Raw genomic sequence first — 24,402 nt, forward strand, 5'->3', positions numbered from 1 at the left:
TTGGGCGGGGGGGGGGGGGAGGGTTCTTGATGCAAGCAAGGCTTCAAGGAACAATGGGCCTGATGGAAACTGTATAGAAGTCCAGTTAGTCTTCTTATTGACTTCATTGGACTTTGTATCACAGCCTCAGATACCATGATGAGGTACCTTAGAGTGGGATGTGGAGGAGATGCAACCCATCTTTGTACTACACAGCCTCTCCCTATCCTACACTGACGGCCTGATCCAAACACTACTGAAGCCTTGGTTTTGATGGACTTTAGATCAGGCCCTAAAGGAGGCAGTGAGCCTGCAAAAATAATAATAATTGTAACTATGCAATTAAAGTCTGTATAGTATTTATGAATATAACAAGGGCAGGCAGAGTTAAGGTTGTATGCTTGCAAGATTGCATGTGCAAAACTAAGTTTAATTGTTTCCTGGCTTTGGAGTGCTTTATTTTGCAGCCATGTTATTTTCTTAACGGGGCTTCTCCTTGCCTCTGTAATTTTTCAAAGCTTCAGTACAGTATACATTTTGTCCCTGTTTGTCTTCCTCTTCCTCTGCTGGGGAGTGGCAGTTTCTGAATTTTGCCTGCATACAAGTCAAGCTGACACAAATATTTACGGTCCCTCTTGATAGTATGAAGAATGTTTCAAAAGCCGTGTTAGTGCTGGTTTATGCACTGAGAGGGAAACTGACACTCCAATTTATGGTCAGCTGTCACCTGGAGACAAAGCCGGCAATGCATAAATAGGCTAGAGCAGTGTTTCTCAAAGTAGTCTGCGGAACCACTCTGAGAGAGCTGCAAACAGGCTGCTACAGTTTGTTTATTTACCGGTGCTGCAGCCACAGAGCCTGTCAGCTCCCATTGGCTGTGGTTCGCTGTTTGCAGCCAAGGGGAGCCGTGGGAAGCAGCTGCCCGGCCCACATCATTTTCCGTGGCTCCTTTTGGCTGCAAACAGCAAACACAGCCAATAGGAGCCACGAAGCGCTGTGGCTATGGCACTGGTAAATCAACAAACTGTAGTGACCTGTTGGCAGCTTTCTCAGAGTGGTTCCATGGACAACTTTTAGAAACTCTGGGCTAGGGCCTCACAAGTGCCACTTGCAACCCTCGGCCTTTTGGGATTTGTTTGTTTGTTTTTGCATCCCAACCCCTTTTCTGACTTTCAGAAAGAAATCCTTTGGGACTCCTGTTTTGGAGTTTAGATTCATCCCAGAGCCTGATTTTTTTATTTTTTGAGGGGAGAAGTTTGGAGTAAATCAAATACGCTGCATCTGAAAGACGGACCTCTGAGAGAGAGAAAGCCCCCAACATTTTAGAACAAAGGTTTTTGGAATTTCCGGGGCCACTCCATTTTGCTTTTCAAAACCAGAGATGGGACCCAGACAGAAGCACCAACTCCATATCCTTCAGACCTAAGAAGAGGAGTTGAATCCACTCTAGTTCCTGTGGCTTTGCCTCTGAATCAGATCCGGACCTTGAATGGGAGGCTGATCTTTGCCCCAAATGGGAGAATTCTTGCAAGAACTGACATTAGAATTAATTCTTTTGAATTGCGCCCTCCCCCCACCCCCACTTTGTGCTAGGAAATGCACAATCATGCTACAGAAGCCAGTCCATGAAGAGCTATTAGAGCTTGCCTGCAAGATGAAATTTGTCCAGAATAGCTATGCCATGCTAGCTGCCCATGTGCAGCTCATTTAGAGCACCTTTGTGTAGTTTAGCCTAAACCTCTTTGGAAGTGATTAATCTAACCTGCACAAAGGCACTACTCAGGCAGAATAAGTGTCCCCATGGCACGTTAATACAGAATAGCAATTGAGCTTTAAATTGAAACCCTAGTTTAATTTGCGATAGCGTCCCTATCATGCAAACCCTTAGCCTAACATGGGTGGCAGACCCAGACCATTGGGTACCACTGTCTGATGAAAGGTAGCTGTGCTGGTCTCTGGGATCAGAAAACTCTTCCCCTGGAATAACCAAGCCAGAGGCAGCTGCTGCAGCGCAATCAGGAAAAGCCTGGGGCATTTAAAAGCTTTCCAGAAGCAGCAGGCTCATCAGAACACTTGCAGCGTCATTAAGGACCTTCTGGGGCTAGTTTAAAAGGCTTCCCTTCAGGGAGGGCTGGCAGGCCAAGGACTGGGAGTGAAGAGGTGCACTGGGGAAAGAGCAGGAGGACGTGGTCAGGTACCAGGAGACAAGTACTGGGAGGAGATGGTTGGGGATGTGGCTCAGGGTAAAGGACTCACTACCTGCTGCTGCCATAATGGTCCCTGGGCCTGAACCTGGGACAAAGGGTGGGTCTGGGTTCCTCCCAATCCTCCCTGAGCCACTATGGAGGCCACCCCTGAAGAGGGAGTTTGGGATTAAACCCTGTTTGGCTGCCCTATGATGCAGGCTCTGACTGTTTCTTCTAGTAAAGGGTGAGAGGCAATGTAGAGGGCCACAGTGAGCCACTGAGAGAAACACAATCTGCCTAAAAGCACAGGATCGCCATAGGAAAGGCTGGATCTCTGCCACGTGAGACAAAAGAAGTATCGTCACCATTTACAGATGAGGCACCAAGAGATTAAGCATATAGCTGCGCTGACATGTAAACCCAGCGTTTGAGCTTAGGGTTGCCAGATGGTTGAAACAAAAATACCGAACACCCTCTACCCCTTCCCCCTCCCCCCCAAAAAAAACACCGGGAAAAAATTCTGTTGAAGGGGAAAAAAGGAGGGGGGGGGGGGAGGAGAGACCAATGTAGTTGAGCCAAAAAAAAAAAACCTAAAAGGATATATTAAGCCAAAAAAATAAATAAATAAATAAAACAGCATGTCCCCTTTAAGAGTGAGTGCAGGGATAGGAACAGGGGAGCAGTTGAGCACTAAGCATTGCTTCCCCTAGGTCTTTTGGCCGGCAGCCATTTTATGCTGGCAGCCTTGGGGAACCAGGTAAGCATGGGGTCTGGTAGCTGGGGGAGGAGGCCGGGCACTGAGTGTTTGTAGGGTTGCCAGGTGCCTGGCATTTTCGGCTCCTGGCCGGGGAAAAATTCAGTAATACCGGACATTTTAAGTATCCAGTATTCTCTGAATTTTTTTACCGGACTGTCCTGTTGAATACCGGACACCTGGCAACCCTATTTTGAGCTCAGATTCAAACCTCACACAGGTGTTTCCCCCTGCCCATGTCTGCCTGCACAAAAATCATGTTAACACAAGGCTTGGAGCCAGGGTCTCAGGACCCACCGCAGTGACGGGCCCAAGCCTGAATCAAGCTGGGACCCAGAGTTCAAGCCCGCTTGGCAGTGTAGACATAGCTCCACTAGGCTCATGCTCTTGGAGTCTGCCAAAAGTATCCCAGAATTCCACAGGCCAACTTCCTCCATCCTCTGGATAGTCATGCTTCCCCAATGCCTAATCTAGAATTACAAATTAATGTAGACACTCAGACTCTAGTTTAACAAACCCAGGGTTGGCAACTTAAATTCTACTAACCCCTAGCTTACATTGCCCAAAGTCATACAGAAAATGAACTATCAACTTACTAAACAAAAGTACCTTTGGTACTCGGCCAGCTGTAAGATTTCTGAATCATTTCACCCTTCTTTTGGACTAGCCAGGAACCCAACCTCCTAAAGCTTGTTTACATGTGGACACCTGAGGTATGGCTACACTATAGATTCTGGGCTAGCAATTATGTTGATATATCTATGCCAATGTAGACCGATCCATAACAAACAGAAGGCCTTCTTATGTCACTGTGGGAATGCCAGCTCCCTGAATTGAGTTAGCTAGCCCTTTTGTCATGACCTAACTTCTTATACGCAGGGAGTTTGTTGGAATATCTATGTCAGTCAATAGGTGTGGGTTTTTTCCACACCCTTAATTAACATAGCTATGCCAATATAACTTTTTAAGTGTGGATCAGACTTCAGGAATGTGAATCTGGATTAACTAATGGTGTACATTTAAAATCTATTAGTCACTTATGAATAAAAGTGTTCACACTGGGGTTTAATGTGGTTTAATTAGTTCATTTTGAACTCATACCTTTAATTCGGATTATTTTCTCTGAGCATCTCATGTAGATAAGTGCTTAAGGATCCAAACATACTAATTCAGCTCATCTCTTATTCACAGTGTTGCAAACTTCCATGGTTGCATTGTGAACCCCTATCATATAGATCTACTGGAGTCGTGATTAGGTGAGCCTCTCAGCTTTCATTTATTAAATAAGTTTCTAGCCATGTAAGCATGAAAATGTGAATACTAAAGGCTCAAAACTAGAAGGCAAGGAAGAGATCAAAATCCCTTGGACTGTTTGTGGCCGAGTCATGATTTCTGAAAGTTTGGAATTAGCAGTACTGCGTTCACCCACCTTGCTTGTGCCAATTTTTTATACATTTTAGTCCTAGAACATAAGGTGGGTCTGCAACTCACAGTGATTCTGTTGTACATTTCTTTCTTTCTAGACTTACCTGGCATTGCTCGGGTCCTTAATTCAAAAAGACAAAAGTTAATTGAGAATAAAATGAAAGTGTACGTGCTTCATTTAAATCATTGCTCTGGAGTGGGGCTGGAGATGAGAGGTTTGGAATTCAGGCTGCCCAGGGGAGAGGGGGAAACCCCAGCCCCCTCACGGCAGCAGCTGGGTGCCAGGTGAGAAGCACCTCTCCATGGCCACTGCAGCTCTAACAGGCACAGCTGGTGCAAAGTGCATGTCTCCTGGCTGGGGCAGGCCCAGGTCGTCTGCTCTCTGCACTCTCCAGCCAGAGCGAGGAATGCAGCAAATGCACACTTTCTCCTGTCTCACTAAGTAGAACAGCCAGCAATGTTCCTGTATTAACAGGGAGGAGCTTCCGTGCCCCACCGCCCCCCTGCTCTCCTTAAAGGGCACCTGGGAAGGTGGGAGGCTGGAGGCTGGGACAGTCTTGGCCTGAAGGTGGGACATACCGCCAGCCAGCCCCCTTTCACCTGCCCGGTGGTTCTCTCTCTCTCTTTTCTGTTTGATTTTCAGAAGCAATCCCCTTCCAGGAAGATCCCGTTTTTCTGGCACAACCAAACACTTACCTTACTTTAAGTTATGCTAAGAGGAAGCTGTATACTGAACTTGGTGGTCCTAGCTCTTGCCATTTAGGAGGAATTCTTATATCTACAAATATATAGTAGATTGGGCTGATACCAGCAGCGCCCCGGACCGCTGTCCTAGTGAGTGTTCTAAAATGGCACAAGTTCCTAGCAGCAGATTCTAATCTTGGCATGTAATTCATAGAATCATAGAATCATAAGACTGGAAGGGACCTCGAGAGGTCATCGAGTCCAGCCCCCCGCCATCAAGGCAGGACCAAGCTCCGTCTACACCATCCCTGACAGATGTCTATCTAACCTGTTCTTAAATATCTCCAGAGGGAGATTCCACCACCTCCCTTGGCAATTTATTCCAATATTTGACCACCCTGACAGTTAGGAATTTTTTCCTAATGTCCAATCTAAACCTCCCCTGCTGCACTTTAAGCCCATTACTCCTTGTCCTGTCCTCAGTAACCAAGAGGAACAAATTTTCTCCTTCCTCCTTGTGACACCCTTTTAGATATTTGAAAACCGCTGTCATGTCCCCCCTTAATCTTCTTTTTTCCAAACTAAACAAGCCCAGTTCATGAAGCCTGGCTTCATAGGTCATGTTCTCTAAACCTTTAATCATTCTTGTCGCTCTTCTCTGCACCCTTTCCAATTTCTCCACATCTTTCTTGAAATGTGGTGCCCAGAACTGGACACAGTACTCCAGCTGAGGCCTAACTAGTGCAGAGTAGAGCGGCAGAATGACTTCACGAGTCTTGCTTACAACACACCTGTTGATACAACCTAGAATCATATTTGCTTTTTTTGCAGCAGCATCACACTGTTGACTCATATTCAACTTGTGGTCCACTATGACCCCTAGATCCCTTTCCGCCATGCTCCTTCCTAGACAGTCGCTTCCCATCTTGTATGTATGGAACTGATTGTTCCTTCCTAAGTGGAGCACTTTGCATTTCTCTTTATTAAACCTCATCCTGTTTACCTCTGTCCATTTCTCTAACTTGCTAAGGTCATTTTGAATTATGTCCCTATCCTCCAAAGAAGTTGCAACCCCACCCAGTTTGGTATCATCTGCAAACTTAATAAGCGTACTCTTTATCCCAATATCTACATCATTGATGAAGATATTGAACAGTACGGGTCCCAAAACAGACCCTTGAGGAACTCCACTTGTTATCCCTTTCCAGCAGGATTTAGCACTGCTAACAACAACTCTCTGACTATGGTTATCCAGCCAATTATGCACCCACCTTATCGTGGCCCTATCTAAGTTATATTTGCCTAGTTTATCAATAAGAATATCATGCGAGACCGTATCAAATGCCTTACTAAAGTCTAGGTATATGACATCCACCGCTTCTCCCTTATCCACAAGGCTCGTTATCCTATCAAAGAAAGCTATCAGATTAGTTTGGCATGACTTGTTCTTCATCTGCTAAATGGGTCTGCTTCTCAGTCCCTGGAGTGGAGCCCCATGCCCAAGCCAGGAGCAAAAAAGGAAAGAGTTCACCTATCCACACAACCTACTCTTTGGGCAGTGGTGAAGTAAGGAGCCAGTTCACATGTGGCAGGAACGGGACCGCAAAGTGAGAGAAGGTGCTGACTCTTCTAGCGCATGTCTAGGGTCAGGGCCGGATTAAGGCATGGGCTAGCCGGGCAGCTGCCTGGGGTGCCAACCTATGGGGGGTGCCTGATGGCAGCTGTAAGGGGCGTGCAGTGAGCTGCAGCAGCTCCCAGCGGCCACCATGCAGTGGCTGCCTGGGGCGGGGGCCACATTAACCCCCGCAGTGCTGGCCAGCAGTGCCCTTCCCCCCACGGCCGCGGGGCCCTGCATAGCTAGGCTCGGCCCACCCCGGGTTGCACGCCAGCGGCGATGGCTGGGCTGGGCCAGACACGTGCATCCTACTGCCGCCAGCTCCGCGTGCCTGCGCAGGGGCGGGGCCACGCATACGCCCTCCCCCAACTCGGAGGCCCAATTAACCTGTCAGTTCGGGGCGCCGGAATGGCTCGGTCCAGCCCTGTCTAGGGTACATGCTCTGGGAGTGAGAACATTTGATGTAATCCTGTATGATCTGAAATATCACTGAGTTCTACCCCAGTAAGTGTCCTACATCGAACTGGGTACTAGTAGAGCTGTTTGGGGGGGAGAAGATGAAAAACTAGCTTAACAAAACCCATGAACTTTTGAAGTATAATTTTTCCTTTTGAAAGGTTTACCAGGGGCTCACTTTCTGTTTTTTCTTTAAAAAAAAAAAAAAAAAACCAGCAATTTTATTGGAAATTTTTCCTTACTTTAAAAATGTCAGTGAGCTTGGTGTGACAGGTTGTATGATGGAAATCCCCTTGGGATTATCACCAGGGCTGTGTCTACACTACACCTCTCTGTCGACAGAGATGTAGATGAGGCACGTCGAAATTGCTAAGGATGCAGGGATTTAAATATCCTGTGCTTCATTAGCATAAACATGGCTGCCGCTTTTTTCAAAACGGCGCTTTTTCGAAAAAACGGCAGTCTAGATGCGGATCTGTCGAAAAATAAACCCTTTTTCGAAAGATCCTGTATTCCCCAGAAAATGAGGTTTATATGATCTTTCAAAAAAGGGTTTATTTTTCAACTGATCCATATCTAGACTGCCTTTTTTTGTTTTTGTTTTTTTTCAAAAAAGCGCTGTTTCGAAAAAAAGTGGCAGCCATGTTTATGTTAAAGAAGTGCAGGACACTGAACCAGCTCCGCTCCAGGAGGGCTGCTATTAGGCCTTTGATAGCACCCAGAAACATAGGCTCCAAAAGGACCTAAACCCCAAATAAATCCTCCTTACCCTGAGTAAAAGTTTGACACACAGAAAGCTCATGAATATGTTCATGCTCTTTAACAATGAAAGTGAGAGATACTCCTCCCCACCACCAGGTGACAGTCATTTTCATTGGGCTTGATAATAAGCGTGTATTTTTATTAAGTAAAAAAAAGTAGGATTTAAGTGATTGTAGGTGAAAACAGAGAAATCAAAGGAAGGTACTAAATGCATTAGAAATAGCTGGCATCTTGTGTTTGTTTTAATTAAGAAACTTGTTACATGCAAATTCTTACCCTAAATCAGGGCTGGCCAACCCGCAGCTCGGCTCGCAAGCCACATGCGGCTCTTCCCCCCCCCCGCCCCCCGCCCAAGTACAGCTCGCAAAGTCTCCCCCGTGGTTTGCGAAGCTGCCCCTAAAAATGGCCCCCGGATCCCGTTTCCTTGTGCTCACTGTGGGGCACAGCAAAGCAAAATGGCACCAGCCAACGGGAACCTGATGTGCTTGACCAAACATGGCTGGGGATTTTTTTTTTTCTCGACAACCTTTTCCCCCCAGCTCTTTGCACTATATCCCCAACTATTCTAACTCTTTGCCTTTAATGGGTTGGCCACCCCTGCCCTAAATAATTGCTTTTTTAGCTCAGGTGAAATGCTTCAAGTCAAAGATGATCTTTACTCTGGCCTGGGTCTACAGCTTTTCAGAGTTCTTTGTTTTCAGGTTTCATATATATGTATATATATATTCTTAGTGTGGGCAAGGCAGTTTAAAAGGCCAGCTGAAGACAAATGCTCAGATTGCTTTCCATTCCTTTAATATACTTTCCCCCAGTGCAGGAAGCTTTTGTTCAGTCTCCCCCTCCCCATGGAAAAGTACTTGATTCAAGATGGATTTCAATACCAAGTGTCATGGTCACATGTCTTTTTAGGACCAAGCACAGTTTGGGCTCATAGGAAAAATAGAACCATTTACAAGTTGTTGGTTTGAATACTGAGCCATTAAGTTCCTAAAGTATCACTAACGGCCCTCATTAGCCCATCTAGAATTAAAACATTCACATTTCATAGTTCTAACTTCCATTACAGGAATGATACATGCACAAAAATAGGATATACACATTCAGTAGATTGTAACTGTAAAAATGATATGTTACATGGCTTGTCTTGCATAAAGCATCTTTGAGTTATGCATATTCATAAGCCAATTGTAATAAAGAATGAAGGGTGTTTTGACAGCTCATTTTGATGTTCCCCCAACCCCCCCCAAAAAAATTACAGGATTCATTATTTAAACAATGGCACTTTTTTTTCCTCCTCAAACAATTAAAAATTCCAACCACGCCATTCACTGCACTAGGTCTGCCAGTATATACGTAGAGGCTATGTCTACACTGCACCCGTTTGGCGCAAGAAATATGCAAATGAGGTGGAGTTTTGAGCAAAACCAGCCTCGTTAATTATTCAAATGAGGCGTGGCGATATTCCATGCTCCGCCTCATTTGCATATTTCTTGCATCAAATGGGTGCAGTGTAGACATAGACTAAATGTAGACCAGGTCTTAGTCCTTGGAGCTAAATCTTCAAAGGTATTTAGGCATCTAACTCGCGTTGAGTTGATTTCTGCTTGAGGCAAAGATCAAAGCAAGCAAAAGTTTGGAGTCTTGCTCAGGTGGACACTCAGTATCCCATGAAAACATTTAGTCGGCTGACCTTATCTTCTTCTCTGGCACTGATAGTAGATGTAGGGAGAAATACCCCACCAAAGCTCCTTAACCCTTTCAAAAGTGTACTTAGAATACAGTGAGCTTCTGGCCTGATTTCCCCTCCCACTTTCTGACAGCTTAGGTCCTGTTTCTTGCAGCTCTGTAAATCATAAAGTCAGCTAACTTGGGGTGCAGTTGTGTGTGTCTCTCTCCCTCTCGCCCTCTGCTTTCTTGTTCAGCTATTCTCAGTTATAAATACTCTGTGTAACTGCTGGCTAGCAAGGTCAGTCTGAGGTGATGAGCTGATTCCATGTGTGTCTGCAAACAGTAATTTAAAAGGGTCTTAGCTCTGTAACCGCTACATCAACTGACAGTAATTCGATTTCTGTAGGCCTTTGTGTCCTCCCTCCGGAGAGGCTGGCGTAAAACTTCCCAGAGTGCAAGTCCTCTGACAGAAGGTGCAGCAGACCTTATTAATGTGATTCTTGAAATGATCTGAAACCATGGGGTGGGGAAACAAAAACAGAAGCTGAGTTGGAAGAAATTGAAATCTCTGACCTTTTTCTTTTTTTTTCTCCCCCCTCCCCTTTGTGTATCTGCAGATGACAAGTGACTATCTGTGACTTAAACAAGCATCCAGGCAGTAGTATTACTTCAGACCAAGGCCACAAGATGATCTTAAATGGCCGCATTAATGAAATCATTTTCAGAAAAAAACAATCTTCTCTGTAGCTCCTTTTCCTCAAGTTTTGCTCCCAATACAGGAAACCAAGACATTGATATTAATTACCTCTCTATCTTCCAGAATGGGGAAAGGAAATTATCATGATCAATTTTAATTAAATGCTCAGTGGAAGAAATTAGCAGCATCCTGAAGAATAGAAGTGAAAGAGAGATTTGCGATCATTTTTAAAAGAACAAAAAAATAAAGTCTGATTTTTTTCCTTCTTGAAATCACTCAAGAATATAGCAAGAGCGCTCCCCTTGCCAGCGAAGATAACAGAATTGCTTTGTTTGGCCTAAACCCCCGATCATACAAAAAGTCTGTGACCATCTTTCTCTTGGCCTTATCTCAGCTACAAGTCATAGGCTACCATCCAGACAAAGAGGAAAAAGATGGTTGCCATCAAGAAGAAGAATCTGAAAATGTTTTCACTTGCCTTACTATTCGTCATCACAGTAACATCATTTTTGCTGAATTACACACACAATGCAGTGATGGTCACCTGGGATCCCAAGCAGATTGTCATGCAGGTCTCAGAGCACTTTAAAAAATTAATGAAATACCCCCAAAGACCGTGCAGCTGTCATTCATGTGTTTCCGAACTGGGACTTTCCTTTTGGTTTGATGAGAGGTTAAATCAAACTATACAACCTTTCCTGACCACTCGGAATGCCTTAATTCCAGAGGAGAGCTACAAGTGGTGGCTGGTAAGTAGAAAGGGTTTGTATGTGTGTGAAAATTGTGTATTTAATTATTGTTTGTATTTCAGTAGAGATTAGAGATCTCAGCTGGCCCTTAGCTTTGGCACTGTCTAGTAGTAAGAAACAGTCACCCCAAAGAGCTTACTGTCTAAATAGATAAGACAAAAGGTGGGGGAAAATGGATAATACTGTTTGTGTTTTCCAGATAAAGACTTGCAGAATCTAGTAAGTTGTCCAGAGTCACAGCAGTTTTAGCATTGATCCCAAAGCTCTCTAATGCCAGTCCTGTGCCTTAACCACAAAATTATTCCTCTTTCCTTTTCCACCAGGTAAGAACTTTTTAGACAATGGAATTAACCTATGGAACACATTGCCATGAGCGCCTGTGTTTGACAAAATAACCGTGTTTATAAAACATTAGATATTCTGAATAAGAACTGCCACTGTTCTATTTGGTCGTATGATTCCAGGATCTAAACTGTCCACTTCATGACAGGTGCCATTTAGCAAGAAGTGTCACCTGTGCTTAATCCTCTGTGGCAGGATAACTTGCCCCAGACCCTGTTGAAATCACTGGAAGGATTCCCATTTGTGTCAGTGGACGTTGGATTGGGCCCCGTTTGTTATAACGGAGGGTTTTGTGGTTGCCTTTTAAACAACTGGTCTGATACCTATTCAGCAACATGCCGGTGGCATTTAAGCATGTACATAAAGGGTTCGCTGACTTGGGGGCTTAGTGTGTGGTGCTGTTTGGGCCACTGATCTGATCAGATGAGGGCTTTGGTAAAGTGCAAGAGTATGCCAGTGTCCTGGCAAGATTCCAGAAAGGGTGCTAATTACATTCTGTCAGTGTAGAGAACACCTGTTTTCCCAGCAATTTCCTTTGAACACGGAAATCTACCCTTCCTGCCCTAAACTCTTACATTGTGCCATCCTTGGTGCAGTAGGCGGGCCCCTCCCTCAGATACTTCCTGTCAGAGGAGGAGGATTGCGAATTGGGAGGGGGGCTTCAAACAGTTCGGGAGGGAGCTAATTCGCTGTTGCAGTTAGCCAGCTTGATAGCTAATAGGAAATTGACCATGAGAGTTAATTGGCTCTGGAATAGAAATTCGTATTCTGAAATGAAGCCAGACCCTTCCATCGTTCCTCTCTGAGATCCTCCAGCCTTTCAGTTAGCTCCTCAGAGGTGTTTGGTGTGCAGTGCCTATTGAATCCAATGGGAGTGCCGGAGGCCCCTGAGATGCAACCGCCCGAGTTCCGACCCCCTGCACTTACAGCCACTTGTATAAGTGCGGAAGGGGCCAAAAACCCCAGACTTACATCCTCGGCCTGCATGTATGACGGCGCCTGGCGCCTACTGTAAATGCAGGTTCATGTTACAATGCCCCCGACTTGCAACGCTTCTTCTGGAACCAATCACGTTGCAAGTTGGGGGCTTCCTGTAATGCACCTTCCTGCTTTCCTGTGGTTTTATGTCACTGTAACAGGGTGGCTTGCCCTGGGTTCAGCCCACCCTACTTACAAAGGAGGAAGACCTGAACATGGAACATCTGATCTCTCCCGCGAGGGATGCTCAGGGCTACTGGAATGAAGTAGAGAGGGTGCTGAGAAGCGGGTAGTCTCCAGTATAGAAACCAGGAGTGTAGGGAGTAAGCCTACAGGCAGGAAAGGTCTGGGAGTGACGTAATGAGGCCAAGAAGGAGGAAGATGGGGGACTTGAGAATTTTACTCTGAATGGTTAATTCAATAGACCAGAGCCTGAGAAGGGCTGTGAATGGACAAAGGGGTTTGGGAGCTCTTGAAGTCCCAAGAAGGGAGAAACCGAGGTAGGAGGATACATGCAGGGCCACGCCTAGCGACAAGGGCAAATGGGAGACAGCCTGTCCTACAATTGTCATCCTCCCTTTGCGTGTCTTCTGCCTGTGATCTAGCTGTGCTTTTGCATTTGGTCTCTTCATCTCCGCTCATGTTGCAGCAACGGGGGAAGGGAATAGGAGGTGGGCTTTCAACCCATTCCTCCCCCCCACTCCAATCCACTGATTCCTGACTTCTCGTGAAAGGGAAGAGGGAGGAGCCAAAGATCTGGCTTCACCCCTTGTTCAGGTCTCTGGGCTTGCTCTTCTTGTCTTGTACTGGTGCAACCATTTCAGTGAAGGGGGGTGATTTTTTTTTCCAACATAAATTTTACCAGAAAACCTCTGCGTGTGGGAATACATTTTACTAGAATAAGCACATTTACACTCCTAAAACTGCATCCACACTGGGGAGGGTTGTGCTGTTTATATCTGAATTTCATCTTATGTGTAGACAGGGTCTAGACCATGGGTTCCCAAACTGGGGGGCATGAAGAAATTCCAGGGAGTGTGTGAGGCAACCCAGCCTCCCCCCCCCCCCCCCCAAATAAATTTTTCCTGCCCTGGTCAGTTCCTTTTTTTTTTCCCCCCTCAACAAGTTTTGCTGTTGGGAGGGGGGATGTGAGGGTTTTTCAAAAAGGGGGCGTGATGCCAAAAAGTGTGGGAACCACTGGTCTAGACAGTAAAAGTTACTGTGTACGCAGGCCTGCCAATGGGGTGAGGGGAAGGCAATTACACTGGGGCCTGGCAAAAAAAGGGGTCCTATTAGTGGTGGCACCTGGAGCCCCAGGTCCATTTAATCGTTGCCAGAAGTGTGCTGTGGTGCTCCGGGAAGCACTAAGAGCTAGGGTTGCGTGCCATGCTCCAGGCAGCATTAAGGGATGGCTGCCCTTGGTCCTGCCCCTTCTTGGAGCACAGAGCCACCCCCCACACTTTGCCCAGAGACCTGCAGAAGCTATTGTGTGTATGGCATTAGACAGTGCTCTCTTGACAGACAGGCTTCAGGACCGCGCCAAAGTAAACAAGCCAGCTCATCCCTGCAGGCTGTGCTAGAAGAGGGTGACACAAAGACGTAGGTATTCTAACCCAAGTCTCCCCTGTGAGTCTGTGAGAAAGCTAGTCTCTCTTAACCCTGCATTAGCAGGGTAAGTGATTATGGACTCCATCCTGCAAAGTCCAGAGTTTCTCCCATCCCACCTGGCTTCTGCAGGCGCTGAGGGTACTCAGCACTTCTTGGGAGGCTCACCGGATTGGTTTCCAGCAGACTGCTATGGGGGAGAATGTCCTTCCGAGGCTACGTCTACACTGCAGGCTTCTTGCACAAGAACTGTTTTGTGCAAAAGTTCTTGCGTGAAAAAGTTCTTGCGCAAGAGTGCGTCCACACTGCCATGTGCTTTTGCACAAGAGCATCCATGGCAGTGTGGAAGCTCATTTGCACAAGACAGCTCTCATGGCCATTTTAGCCATAGGGATTTCTTGCTCAAGAAACCTCTGTTGCCCAGCCACACCTGCCTTCTTGCGCAAGAGCTCTTGCACGAGAGGGCTTATTCCTCGTGGGGAGAGGAATAACTCTTGCGCAAGAAGCCCTCTGTTCCGACGCTTTATTGTAAATTTACTTGTGCAAGAACGCACGTGCAGTGTAGATGCTCTGCAAGTTTTTGCACAAGGACAGCCGTGGTTGCGCAAAAAGCCTGCCTTGTAGATGTAGCCTTAGGGCACTCCACTTAGCTCATTGCGGAGCCAGTGGCTCCTGGGGAAATTTTCAGGCGAGGTAAGGGGGGCAGAATTCAACACTCGTTCTGGAATCTGGCTAAGACATCCTGGCTAATGCCCATTCTCAGATAAGCACCCTGGATTTGTTAACAGCCACAGGTGGACAGGATGCTGTTGTGCATCTCATCGAAAACATGGTTCAGTTTAACTGAGGGTAGAACTTGTTCCTTAGCTATCCAACCGCAGCTGTTGTCTCTCTATACATTACTCCTGGAAACCCTGCATGTTCTGGTAATTGCCTTTCCTATAGGAAATAGTCCTCAGCAAGGTTTTCATGTTAATGGCTTTCCCGATGCCCAAGGGCTTAGTTCAAATCTATGCTGGTCTGGAAAGTGACTATAAAAACCTTTGCCAGCTCTAAAAAGATCATTACAAGTCCAGGCAGTCACCACATTTTAGTGGTGCTGGTTTTCCCATCTTACTCATCTGTTGCTTTGAATTTGTGATTGAAACAATAGCTGCCGACAGGCTGGTGGTTTTCTAGTAGCGTCTTAAACTTGCTGTCAGGGCAACAGTGACAGCAGGGGGGCTGGCAGGATCTGGGTTCAACTGAAGTGTAACTGTTCTGTTGGCATTTTGACTACGTGGAGCCATTATTTATCTGTGGAACTGTATCATATTAAACACAGATGAGGGCTGGATTCTGGGCTAGACACAAAGATCATCCTAGTCCCAAAGAGCTTACAATCTAAATAGGAATGTAAAGGGGTAACTGGTTAACCCTTACTGGGTGATGCTTATGGTAACCAGTTAACCAGTGGCCCAGCGGGGCTGGAGCAGCCCCCCTGCCTGTATGGTTTGCCCCCCACTTGCAATGTGGCGCAGTGGGCCTGGCTGTAGCCCCCTTCCTGTGGCACGACATGGGGAGGCCCCGTCAGGCTGGAGCAGCCTCCTGCCCTCAGCATGATGCCACAGGCCCGGACGAGCTGGAGTGGCCCTCACCTTCAGATCAACTGGGCTAGAACAGTACGTGGGGGCTGCTCCAGTCTGGCCACGCCCAGAAAGGGGTTGCTCATGGATAACTGGTTAACTTTTTAAATGACCATTTACATTTCTAAGTCTAAAGACCCTTACTTTCCTGCATAATCATTTATTAGGCTTGTTGGATTATTGATGCAAATAGTGTTGTAGCCTCAGACTGGCTCCAGTCGTATTGAAACGATGACTATTCTCAGAACTTGCAAGCAAATACCTGAATGCCTCAGTTCAACTTGAGACCGTGGGACAGGTACAAAAGGGAGCCGTCTGTCCATCGCTTTTGTACGCTGGCCTAGGCGATGCTCTCAACTACACCACTGTAAAAAGTGAGTAGCCCGATAAACCCTTGTAAAATCAACAGCAGGATTTGGTCTGGTATCTAGGATGACTATTTGCTCCTACATACAGACTGGGTCCTGTAGGTAGCAAAACATGTCAGGATTGGAGCCTAAAAGAATAAGAAATGCATGTTGTAAATGATTGAGCTACCCAGGGCTGTGTCCAGACTCAGGGGTTTTTTCGAAAAAAGTAGCCTTTTTTCGAAAATACTTCCCCTGCGTCCAGACTCAAGCCGCGTTCTTTCGAAATTAATTCGAAAGAACGCGGCTTTTCTTTCGATGGCGGTAAACCTCAATTTACGAGGAAGAACGCCTTCTTTCGAAAGTTCCTCTTTCGAAAGAAGGCGTTCTTCAATGTAAATAGGGCGTCTTCGAAAGAGAGCATCCAGACTCACTGGATGCTTTCTTTCGAAAAAGCAAGCCGCTTTTTCGAAATTTCTCCGTGCATTCTAGACGCTCTCTTTCGAAAGAGGCTCTTTCGAAAGAAGCCTGCAGTCTAGACATAGCCCTGGATATAGACTTATCACATACATCCCCTTGTCAAGAATTACTCCATTGAGTCTTGTTTCAATAAGTGTAGTGAACTTGAATAGCCAATAGCCCATTTGTTAGACCCCTCCTAGGGAAGTAAAAGCTTAATTGGTTAACTAGCAAGTCTTACTCTTAATAGGTGAGGCTTACTGGTTCTGGTTAACTGATAGGCTGGAGCAGCTGGCAGGAGGTTGCTCCATCCCCATGGGGCCTGCAGGAGCAACCTCTGTGTGAGGCAGGCCCAACTACCCCTTCCCCACCACTGGGTACACTCTGGCTCCCTGGGATTAGGGCTGGCAGGCAGTGTTCCATCTGAGATTTTTCCATCCATGAGCAAAGTGAGTTTTGTCTTGTGCACCATTATTGAGATCATGTGCACATGTTTGGATGTGTGGCACCCAAGCTATTAACAAATATCTTATAAATATTTTTAAAATGCCATGGAAGAAAGAATACTAAAACACGGGATAATTAACAAGGTGCATGACTTTAAATGTTTATTTAATATGAAGTCAAATAAAAAGGACAACTAATACCTCACAATGTTCAGTAGCCAATGTCCTCTGTGTATAGCCTTTTCCCAAGCTCTATCCACCTGGGCTTCCTCTTCAATTAAATATGTCTCTCCTTTCAGGGAACTATGTTAATTGGCCTTGTGTAGGATACACTCTCCCTTGCACACCTAGACAGCAATGTATTGAATATTTCTACCCATTCACATTGTCTCAGGGCTGTATTTTATTTTGGATCAGAGGTTAAGTCAATCCAGTATAGTTTTAGACCAGTGGTCCCCAACCTTTAGAGGCTACCGGGGGGCGGGGCCACTCACGCGCCGGGCGCCCGGGGGCGGGGCCGCGTGTCCGGGGATACGCCAGGGAATGGGGATGCCCTTGCATCCAGCGCCGGCATGTGCCCCGGGGCTGGGGCCGTCCGAGCGCCTTGTGCCATGGGCCCGGAGCCGGTGCCGCTGCCCGAGCCGCATGCCTGGGGCCAGCACTGGCGCTGCTTGAGCGCCGCGCGCCCGCATGTGCCCCGGGGTTGGAGCTGCCCGAGCGCCGCGCACCCGGCACCGGTGCGTGTCGTGAGCCAGGGGCCAGCACTTCCCGTGCGCCACGTGCCGGGGATGTGGCCAGCCCAGGTTGTCAGCGGGCGCACACAAATGCCCCGGCAGGCACCATGGCACTCGTGGGCACCGCGTTGGGGACCACTGATTTAGACAGTTCTTTTTATTACAGATAAATAGCCAACTTAGAAAGTAGTTACATGGAATGCCTGTTCTGCACACAAGACATAAATCAGAGCTAAAACTCTGATTAATCAAGTGGCGATTTCCCTTAATTGTCTCATTTGATCCACTCATAAGCATTCTTCAAAGCTAGAGTATCTATTAATAAAAACAGCGTATAAGAAAGAAGAGAAATAATATTCTTTGCTTTATGCCAGAGTATGCAGGTACTTGATTGTATTATTTCAAGTGATCAGCTCAACTACAAGAGTTCTTATTTTTCCTCAAAATAAAGAATTGTGTGTTTGCATAGAAAGGTTATCAAAGGAATTTGTGTAAAGATGAAGCACATGCTGGATGGGTTTAATTAATTTCTTGCAGTTTAATAGAAAAAAGCAAGCAGACAAGAAAACAAAGGACATTTAAGGCCTGTTCCGAAACTCCTTGAAATTAATGAGACTCTTTCCGTTAACTTCATTGGACTTTGGATCTGGTTCTTAAAGCTGTTATTTTAAATAATTTACTTAAAATCAATTTATTTAACTAAAGAGTGATGAATTGTGGTATTTTCTTCATGTCCTCTAACAAAGACATCCAAAGTATTCAGAGAAATGTATGTTCTCTACCTTTTTGTATATACAAAAACAAGAAATGAAAGGACAAGAACTTTCATGGTCCTCTTTTTAAAAAAAAATAAGCATGGAGTAACATTTCTATATATTATGTAACCATTTACCTTGGTGGTTCTGAGCTACCGACAACTGCTGTCTGATCACTAACTCCATGTTTTTAGTTGCAAAGCCTCCAGTTGAACAAGTCTGTATTTTGCAATAAACACAATTGTTTCAAGTAAACACTAGTTACATTGCTGTTCCATAGTTATTACTGTGCTACTAAATCTCCATTCTTCACACCGGAAGGTCTATTTGGATCACAAGCAGCTAAAGCTGCCAGACAGAAATGGGACAGGGGGGTGTTTCAATTATATATCAAGAAGAGCATTGCTAATCTCACTTCAGAGCCTCTAGGAAACCAGCAAAACAAACGACACATAGTTTAGTCCCTGGTTGTGCAGCAGTGGTACGCACACAAGTAGGGGCACCTAGAATGACGTCTCAGTCCAGTCTGGACCCAGCCTTTTCTATAAAGGCTAGAACCCATGGAAACTTAGTCCTCCCAAGATGTCCATGCACCATCTCCCAACACCACCCCCATCTGAGCCCCACTCCCCTCACAAAACCTGCTCAGTAACTCATCAATACATTCTGCTTCAGGCTCCTGCCCAGAACACACTTGCCTTTCCAGCCAGAGCTTTCCCAACGGTGGGGTACACATGGCCTGCCCCCGGAACAGCTGGGCAAGCACCACATGCCCCTGGCTACAACTCCGGCCCTGGGGAAGGGCTGAAGCTGGAGCCAGGGCCACATGGTGGGTACCCAACTGCTCCTGGGGTGGGATTGCATGGCAGGAGACTGCCCCGTGTGCGGGGCTGAAGCCAGGGCCATGGTGCTATTTTTAGTACCATGGCCCCCAGCCCCTACAGCCACCACACTGACCCGGCTGCTATTTTTAATACTGTGGTTCTGTCCCCACTGCCCCGGCTTCATTACCAGAAGCCCATTGGTTTGATTTTCTGCCCCCACCCAAACCTCCACTGCCCTCTCCCTCCTAGTGAGCCCAGCCCAAATATGCTGTCTGTGCCCTGGGAGAGGGGCTGGTCCAGGGGAGGAGAGAGGAGGGAAGGTGCTGGCTGTGGGTCTGCCCAGCTGGCGTGGAGAGTCCCAGCTCTGCCCCTGGGACAGAGCTGCGCAACCAGTGTGTGTGTTGGGGGGGCGGGATTGGCACTGACCTGCTCTTAGCAACAAACCAGCCACACACGGCCCCAAAGCAAGAGAGATTCCCTAGGGCCCTCCCCCTTCACGCTTCCCTGGCTCCTTCCCCTTCCTTACTCTTCCCTCACACCTGGCCCCTGCCTCTGTCCTTCCCCCTCCACTTCGTCCCTTCCCATTCTCACCCCCTTTCTGCTCTCCTGGGTCCCTGGCACATGTCCCATCCACCTCTGCCCCCTGGAAGCCCCCTCCTTGACTCCTTGCCCTCCTGACACTGGCCCTCCCCCCCAACATCCTATGCACCCTGTAGCCCACCCACCATTTCATCCTCTTTCTGCTGCCTGGCACCTACCTCTCCCTTCTCCCCTCTGCTGCCACGTCTCCCACCCTTCCGTCACCCCATCTGTTCCCCGGTGCCTGCTGCTGCCACCCGCCCCTCACACTCCTCTGCTGTCTTGGTGCCTGCCCTTCTCACTACCCTCTGCCCTCTTGGGACCTGCCCCCTCCCCATCCTCTCTGACCCTTCTCTGACTCCCCATTCTCTCTGCACCTGCCCTTCCCCCATTTAGCTCCCTTTCCCATTCCCTCTCTTAACACCTCCTTCTACCCACCTGCCTGGCCATTCTCCTCTGCCATCTGGTGCCAGTCCCTCCTTTCCACTGCCCTCTCTGTGTCTGCCCTTCTGCTTTACCCCCATTACCCCCGGCACCTGCACCTTCCCTTACCTCCTGCACCCTCCTGGTTCCTTCCCCTTCTCTTACTACCTCTGCCCTTCCAACACATGTCTCGGGTGCATTCTTCCTTCCTGGTGCCTACCTCCTCACCACCCTGTGCCCCAATTCTCACATCCCTCTGAGCCCTCGCACATGACTTGTTCCATCCACTGCCTTCCTCATGCCCACCCATCCTTTCAACCCCTCTTCTTCCTGCACCCGCTTCTCCCGTCTCCCTTCCTCTTGCCCCCATTATTCCTTTCTTCTGCCCTTCCCCTTTTTCTCTCTGTTATCCCCTCCCTTCTTCCACCCCCACTGATACCTCTCCTTCCCCCCCGTCCTTTCCCCTCATTGTCACCTCTTTGTCCCCTGACACTTGTCTCTCCTTCACAGTGCCCCTTGGTGCCTTCTCCTTTCTTCCCCTGCGCTGGTTCCCCTCCTTCACCTCAGTACAAGCCCTGTCCTCTCCTCACCCCCACCTTCTCCTTGGTTTTCTCACTGCCCCTTCCCCCACCTTCTGCCTTCAACATGGTGGGCGGCTGCCCCATGTGTGAGGACTGGAACCTGGTGCTGGTTTTAGTACCACGGTCAGGGCCTCAGAAGCCAGCTCCAGCCCCAGCTGCTCCTATGGGAGGACCATGTGGCAAGCAGCTGCCCTGTGTGTCAGGGCTGGAGCCAGGGCCGCAGTGTTATTTTTAGTACTGCAGCCCTGGCTCCAGCTCTGGCAGCTGCCACATGGCCTGCCCTGACTGCAGCTCCAGCCCACGGGAAGGGCTGAAGGTAGGGCCAAGGCGGCATGGTGGCTGCCCTGCTGCATCTTAGGCAGGGTAGTCCTCCTCCCCTCCCCCCACAGAGCAGCTGAGCAGCCTCTGTGCGGCTCTGCTAAGAAGATGCATGGGAGGCAAATTCTTGGTGTGCGTTCATGCAGGCGCGCACCTTAGAGGGAACCCTGCTGTCAGGGGTTGCCAGCCCCCTCCCAGGGAGCCAGCTGCGGAGCCTGCAGCGAAGCTTCCACCAGGGAACGTGAGGAGCAGCCAAGCCTCCTTCCTGGGAGTGGGGTCGGCAGCAAGTCCCTGCTGGTCCCGCTCCCAGGGAGGCCTCAGTGAATCTTCTTCCCCAGGAGCGGGACCAGCACTGGCTGCCAGTCCCACTCTCAGGGTATGTCTACACTACCCCCTTAGTTCGAACTAGGGGGGGGGTAATGTAGTCATACGGAGTTGCAAATGAAGCCCGGGATTTTAATTTCCCAGGCTTCATTTGCATAAAGCCGGCCGGCGCCATTTTTAAATGCCGGCCAGGTCGGACCCCATGCCGCGCGGCTACACGCAGCACGGACTAGCTAGTTCGGATTAGGCTTCCTAATCCGAACTAGCTGTACGCCTCGTTCGGAAGCCTAATCCAAACTAGCTAGTCCGTGCCACATGTAGCCGCGCGGCACGGGGTCCGACCTAGCCGGCATTTAAAAATGACGCCGGCCAGCTTTATGCAAATGAAGCCCGGGAAATTCAAATCCCGGGCTTCATTTGCAACTCCATATGACTACATTACCCCCCCTAGTTCGAACTAGGGGGGTAGTGTAGACATACCCTCAAGGAGGCTCCCTGCAGTGCATGTAACCACTATGATTTTTAGTAATGACACTATTACATTTTTACATCCTAACCCCTCCACAAGATACCCAAAATACTCCTTTTGCATAACCTTCTCCTCCCACAGTAGTGGCTCAGTAGAGTTGCCAGGTGTCCAGTATTTGAGCTTTCTGTCCAGGAAACAAATTGAGAAAATACCGGACATACAAATGTCTGGTATTTTCTAATTAAGTTTTATTATTATCATGAGTATCAGGACGTAGTTGCGTACTGCCTGGCTGGTACACATGCTCACACTCCATGAGCGTGTCTACCAGCCAGGCAGTATGCAACTACGCAGTAGAGAGGAGTGGAGTGGGGGTAAGGCGGGATGGAATCCCTGGGGCCGGACTCGCCTGTGTGCCACGCTGGGCCCAATCGAGGGACAGGCAGCACCCCTGGATCTCCATGTGCCTGGGCCAGCCCCACTTCCTGCCAGCCAGTTCCTCTCTGCTCCCCTTCCGGCCAGCCCCACTCCCTGCCAGCTGGTTCCCCCCAGGCCAGCCCCAGTCCCTGCAACCCTCTCCCGACCAGCCCTGCTTCCCACCGGCCAGTTCCTTCCCCTGATCTCCCCTGGCCAGCCCCACTCCCCCCAACTCCTTCCCGGACAGCCCCACTCCCCTCCCAGATGGTCCCCACCCCCAATCAGAGATCAAGTGTGTCCGGTATTTTTTTGAAAACATCTGGTAATGCTAGGCTCAGATTCTGCTCTCAGATCAAGCCCCAGACTCCTTGTAACTCAGAATTTGGCCCTATCTCCTGATTTTGATCGGCTGAGCTATGGTTTGTTTTAGTTGTCCATCTTTTTTCATCTGAAATATAAGCCTCTCAGTGTTTAATGGGAGGAAGTGTTCCTGGTAATCTTATTTTTATTTCTCCCCTTCTTTAGCTGACTCACAATGTTGTTTGTTCTGACACACACTGTGGCTATTTTTGCAATACAGTATTCGGTCAGTTGGAGTACGAGGAAGCAGTAATGGAAGGGGAATGAGTTTAGACTGAGATCTGGCACCCTAAAACCTATATAGAAACTTAGTCAATGATCAATGAATCTTATGCTATATGAATCTCATACTAAAGATAGTATTGGTGGTTGGTTAGTTGGTTTTTCTTTGTGTTTAAATGCTAGGTAAGAGGTTGGCTTCTGCTCTCACTTATTCTGCTGTAACTTCAGAGTAATTCCTCTAATGTCAGTAAATTAAAAATTATATAAGTAAAAATCAGGCTTTAAGTCCCCCTAGACATCTTAACTCTAATAACTCACTAGTCCAATTACTACGTGAGATGATTTTATCAGGAGTCTTGAGGGTAGCTGGTGTTTTTCTCAATGCAACCGTTTCCACCATTAAGTGATTGAGTGAAATGCTCCTCTTGTATCTAAAACAGGGCTACTCAACATGTGGCCCGTGGGCCACATGCGGCCCACAGCCCATTTGTTTGCGGCCTGTGGTGTGGTTTGGGTTTACACGAGAGTCAATACTGGGCCCGCGGGAGGGAGCCAAAACACAAAAGTAGTCAATATAGCAGTCTTCTGTTGAGATGCATTTTAGTAGTTAAATTCCTGGACTGTCATGGCTCATTTAAAGTGCTGTCATATGGGTGGAAATTAGGGTTGCCAGGTGTCCGGTTTTCGCACCGTCTGTCGGGTAGAAAAATTCAGAAAATACTAGACATGTGCAATGTCTGGTATTTTCTGAATTTCCGGCTGGGCACTGGACAGAAACCTGGCAGGGGCAGGGGAGCGGCTGGGAGGCGGGGCCACGATTGGCACTGGGAGTCCTGTGGTCACGTGCAAAAGCCGGGCAGGGCCCACCCCCACCCACTCCCCCGCCTGGCTTCTGCACATAACCAGAGGCTCCCAGTGCCAATCGCAGCCCCGCCTCCCAGCTGGGAGCCTCTGGTCGCATGCAGAAGCCGGGTGGGGGGAGTGGCTCCCAGCTACCTCCCCCCGCCCCCGCCTGGCTTCTACTAGCAACTAGAGGGAGTGTCTGCCGGGGGCGTGGCCTGTTGGACTCCAGCTGCGGCCAGTGGCTGCACCCCCCCCCTCCCAGCGCTGCTTCCCACCCCCTTCCTCCGGCCCCTGCTCCTCCCAATCCCCCCCAGCTCTGCTTTCTGCCCCCCTTCCTACCGGCCAGCCCCGCCCCCCCTCCCAACCAGTCCCTCCCCCCGCCCACGATCAAGTGCGTCCGGTATTTTTTGGGGGGTCTTCCTGGTAACCCTAATGGAAATCAGGTACATATTACATTTTATTAATAACGGCAGAACTGACTTAAATGGGACTTGATGTTGTGTAGTCTTTCCTTAATCTTTGTATTCATGCCTGTCAGTGTGAAGAAGCTATATGCATATATTTTTGCATGTATATGCAAGCACACTTAAGTTGTGGCCCTCGTCATGTGCTGTAAGTATCATTGTGGCCCCCGGGGCTTCCAAAGTTGAGTAGCCCTGATCTAAAATAAAAACTAAGTTTTCTAACCCTCGTGGCTGTACAGAAAAGTTTGCAAATGTGAATATTTAAAGGCTTGGAAACCAGAAGGCAAATAAAAAGAACCCTTCTCCCAATAT

General features: G+C 48.1%; 1 protein-coding gene across 6 annotated transcripts in view; it reads left to right on the forward strand.

The window, feature by feature from the left end:
* Positions 1 to 24,402, forward strand: part of ST3GAL1 (ST3 beta-galactoside alpha-2,3-sialyltransferase 1) — a 158,246-nt gene that overhangs the window by 106,276 nt on the left and 27,568 nt on the right. For 3 of the 6 annotated variants that reach the window (XM_006123533.4, XM_075920091.2, XM_075920092.2), the window contains exons 3-4: positions 4,111 to 4,175; positions 10,147 to 10,975. In XM_006123533.4, coding sequence (XP_006123595.1) covers positions 10,661 to 10,975 — 315 coding nt within the window. In that variant the 5' untranslated portion in view covers positions 4,111 to 4,175; positions 10,147 to 10,660. The remainder of the gene's footprint in view (positions 1 to 4,110; positions 4,176 to 10,146; positions 10,976 to 24,402) is intronic. The other 3 variants (XM_006123530.4, XM_006123531.4, XM_006123532.5) reach the window with 1 other exon arrangement.

The sequence above is a fragment of the Pelodiscus sinensis genome, chromosome 2 (genome assembly GCF_052426305.1).
Source record: "Pelodiscus sinensis isolate ZL-2025 chromosome 2, ASM5242630v1, whole genome shotgun sequence".
In the NCBI taxonomy this organism is placed as follows: Eukaryota; Metazoa; Chordata; order Testudines; family Trionychidae; genus Pelodiscus; species Pelodiscus sinensis.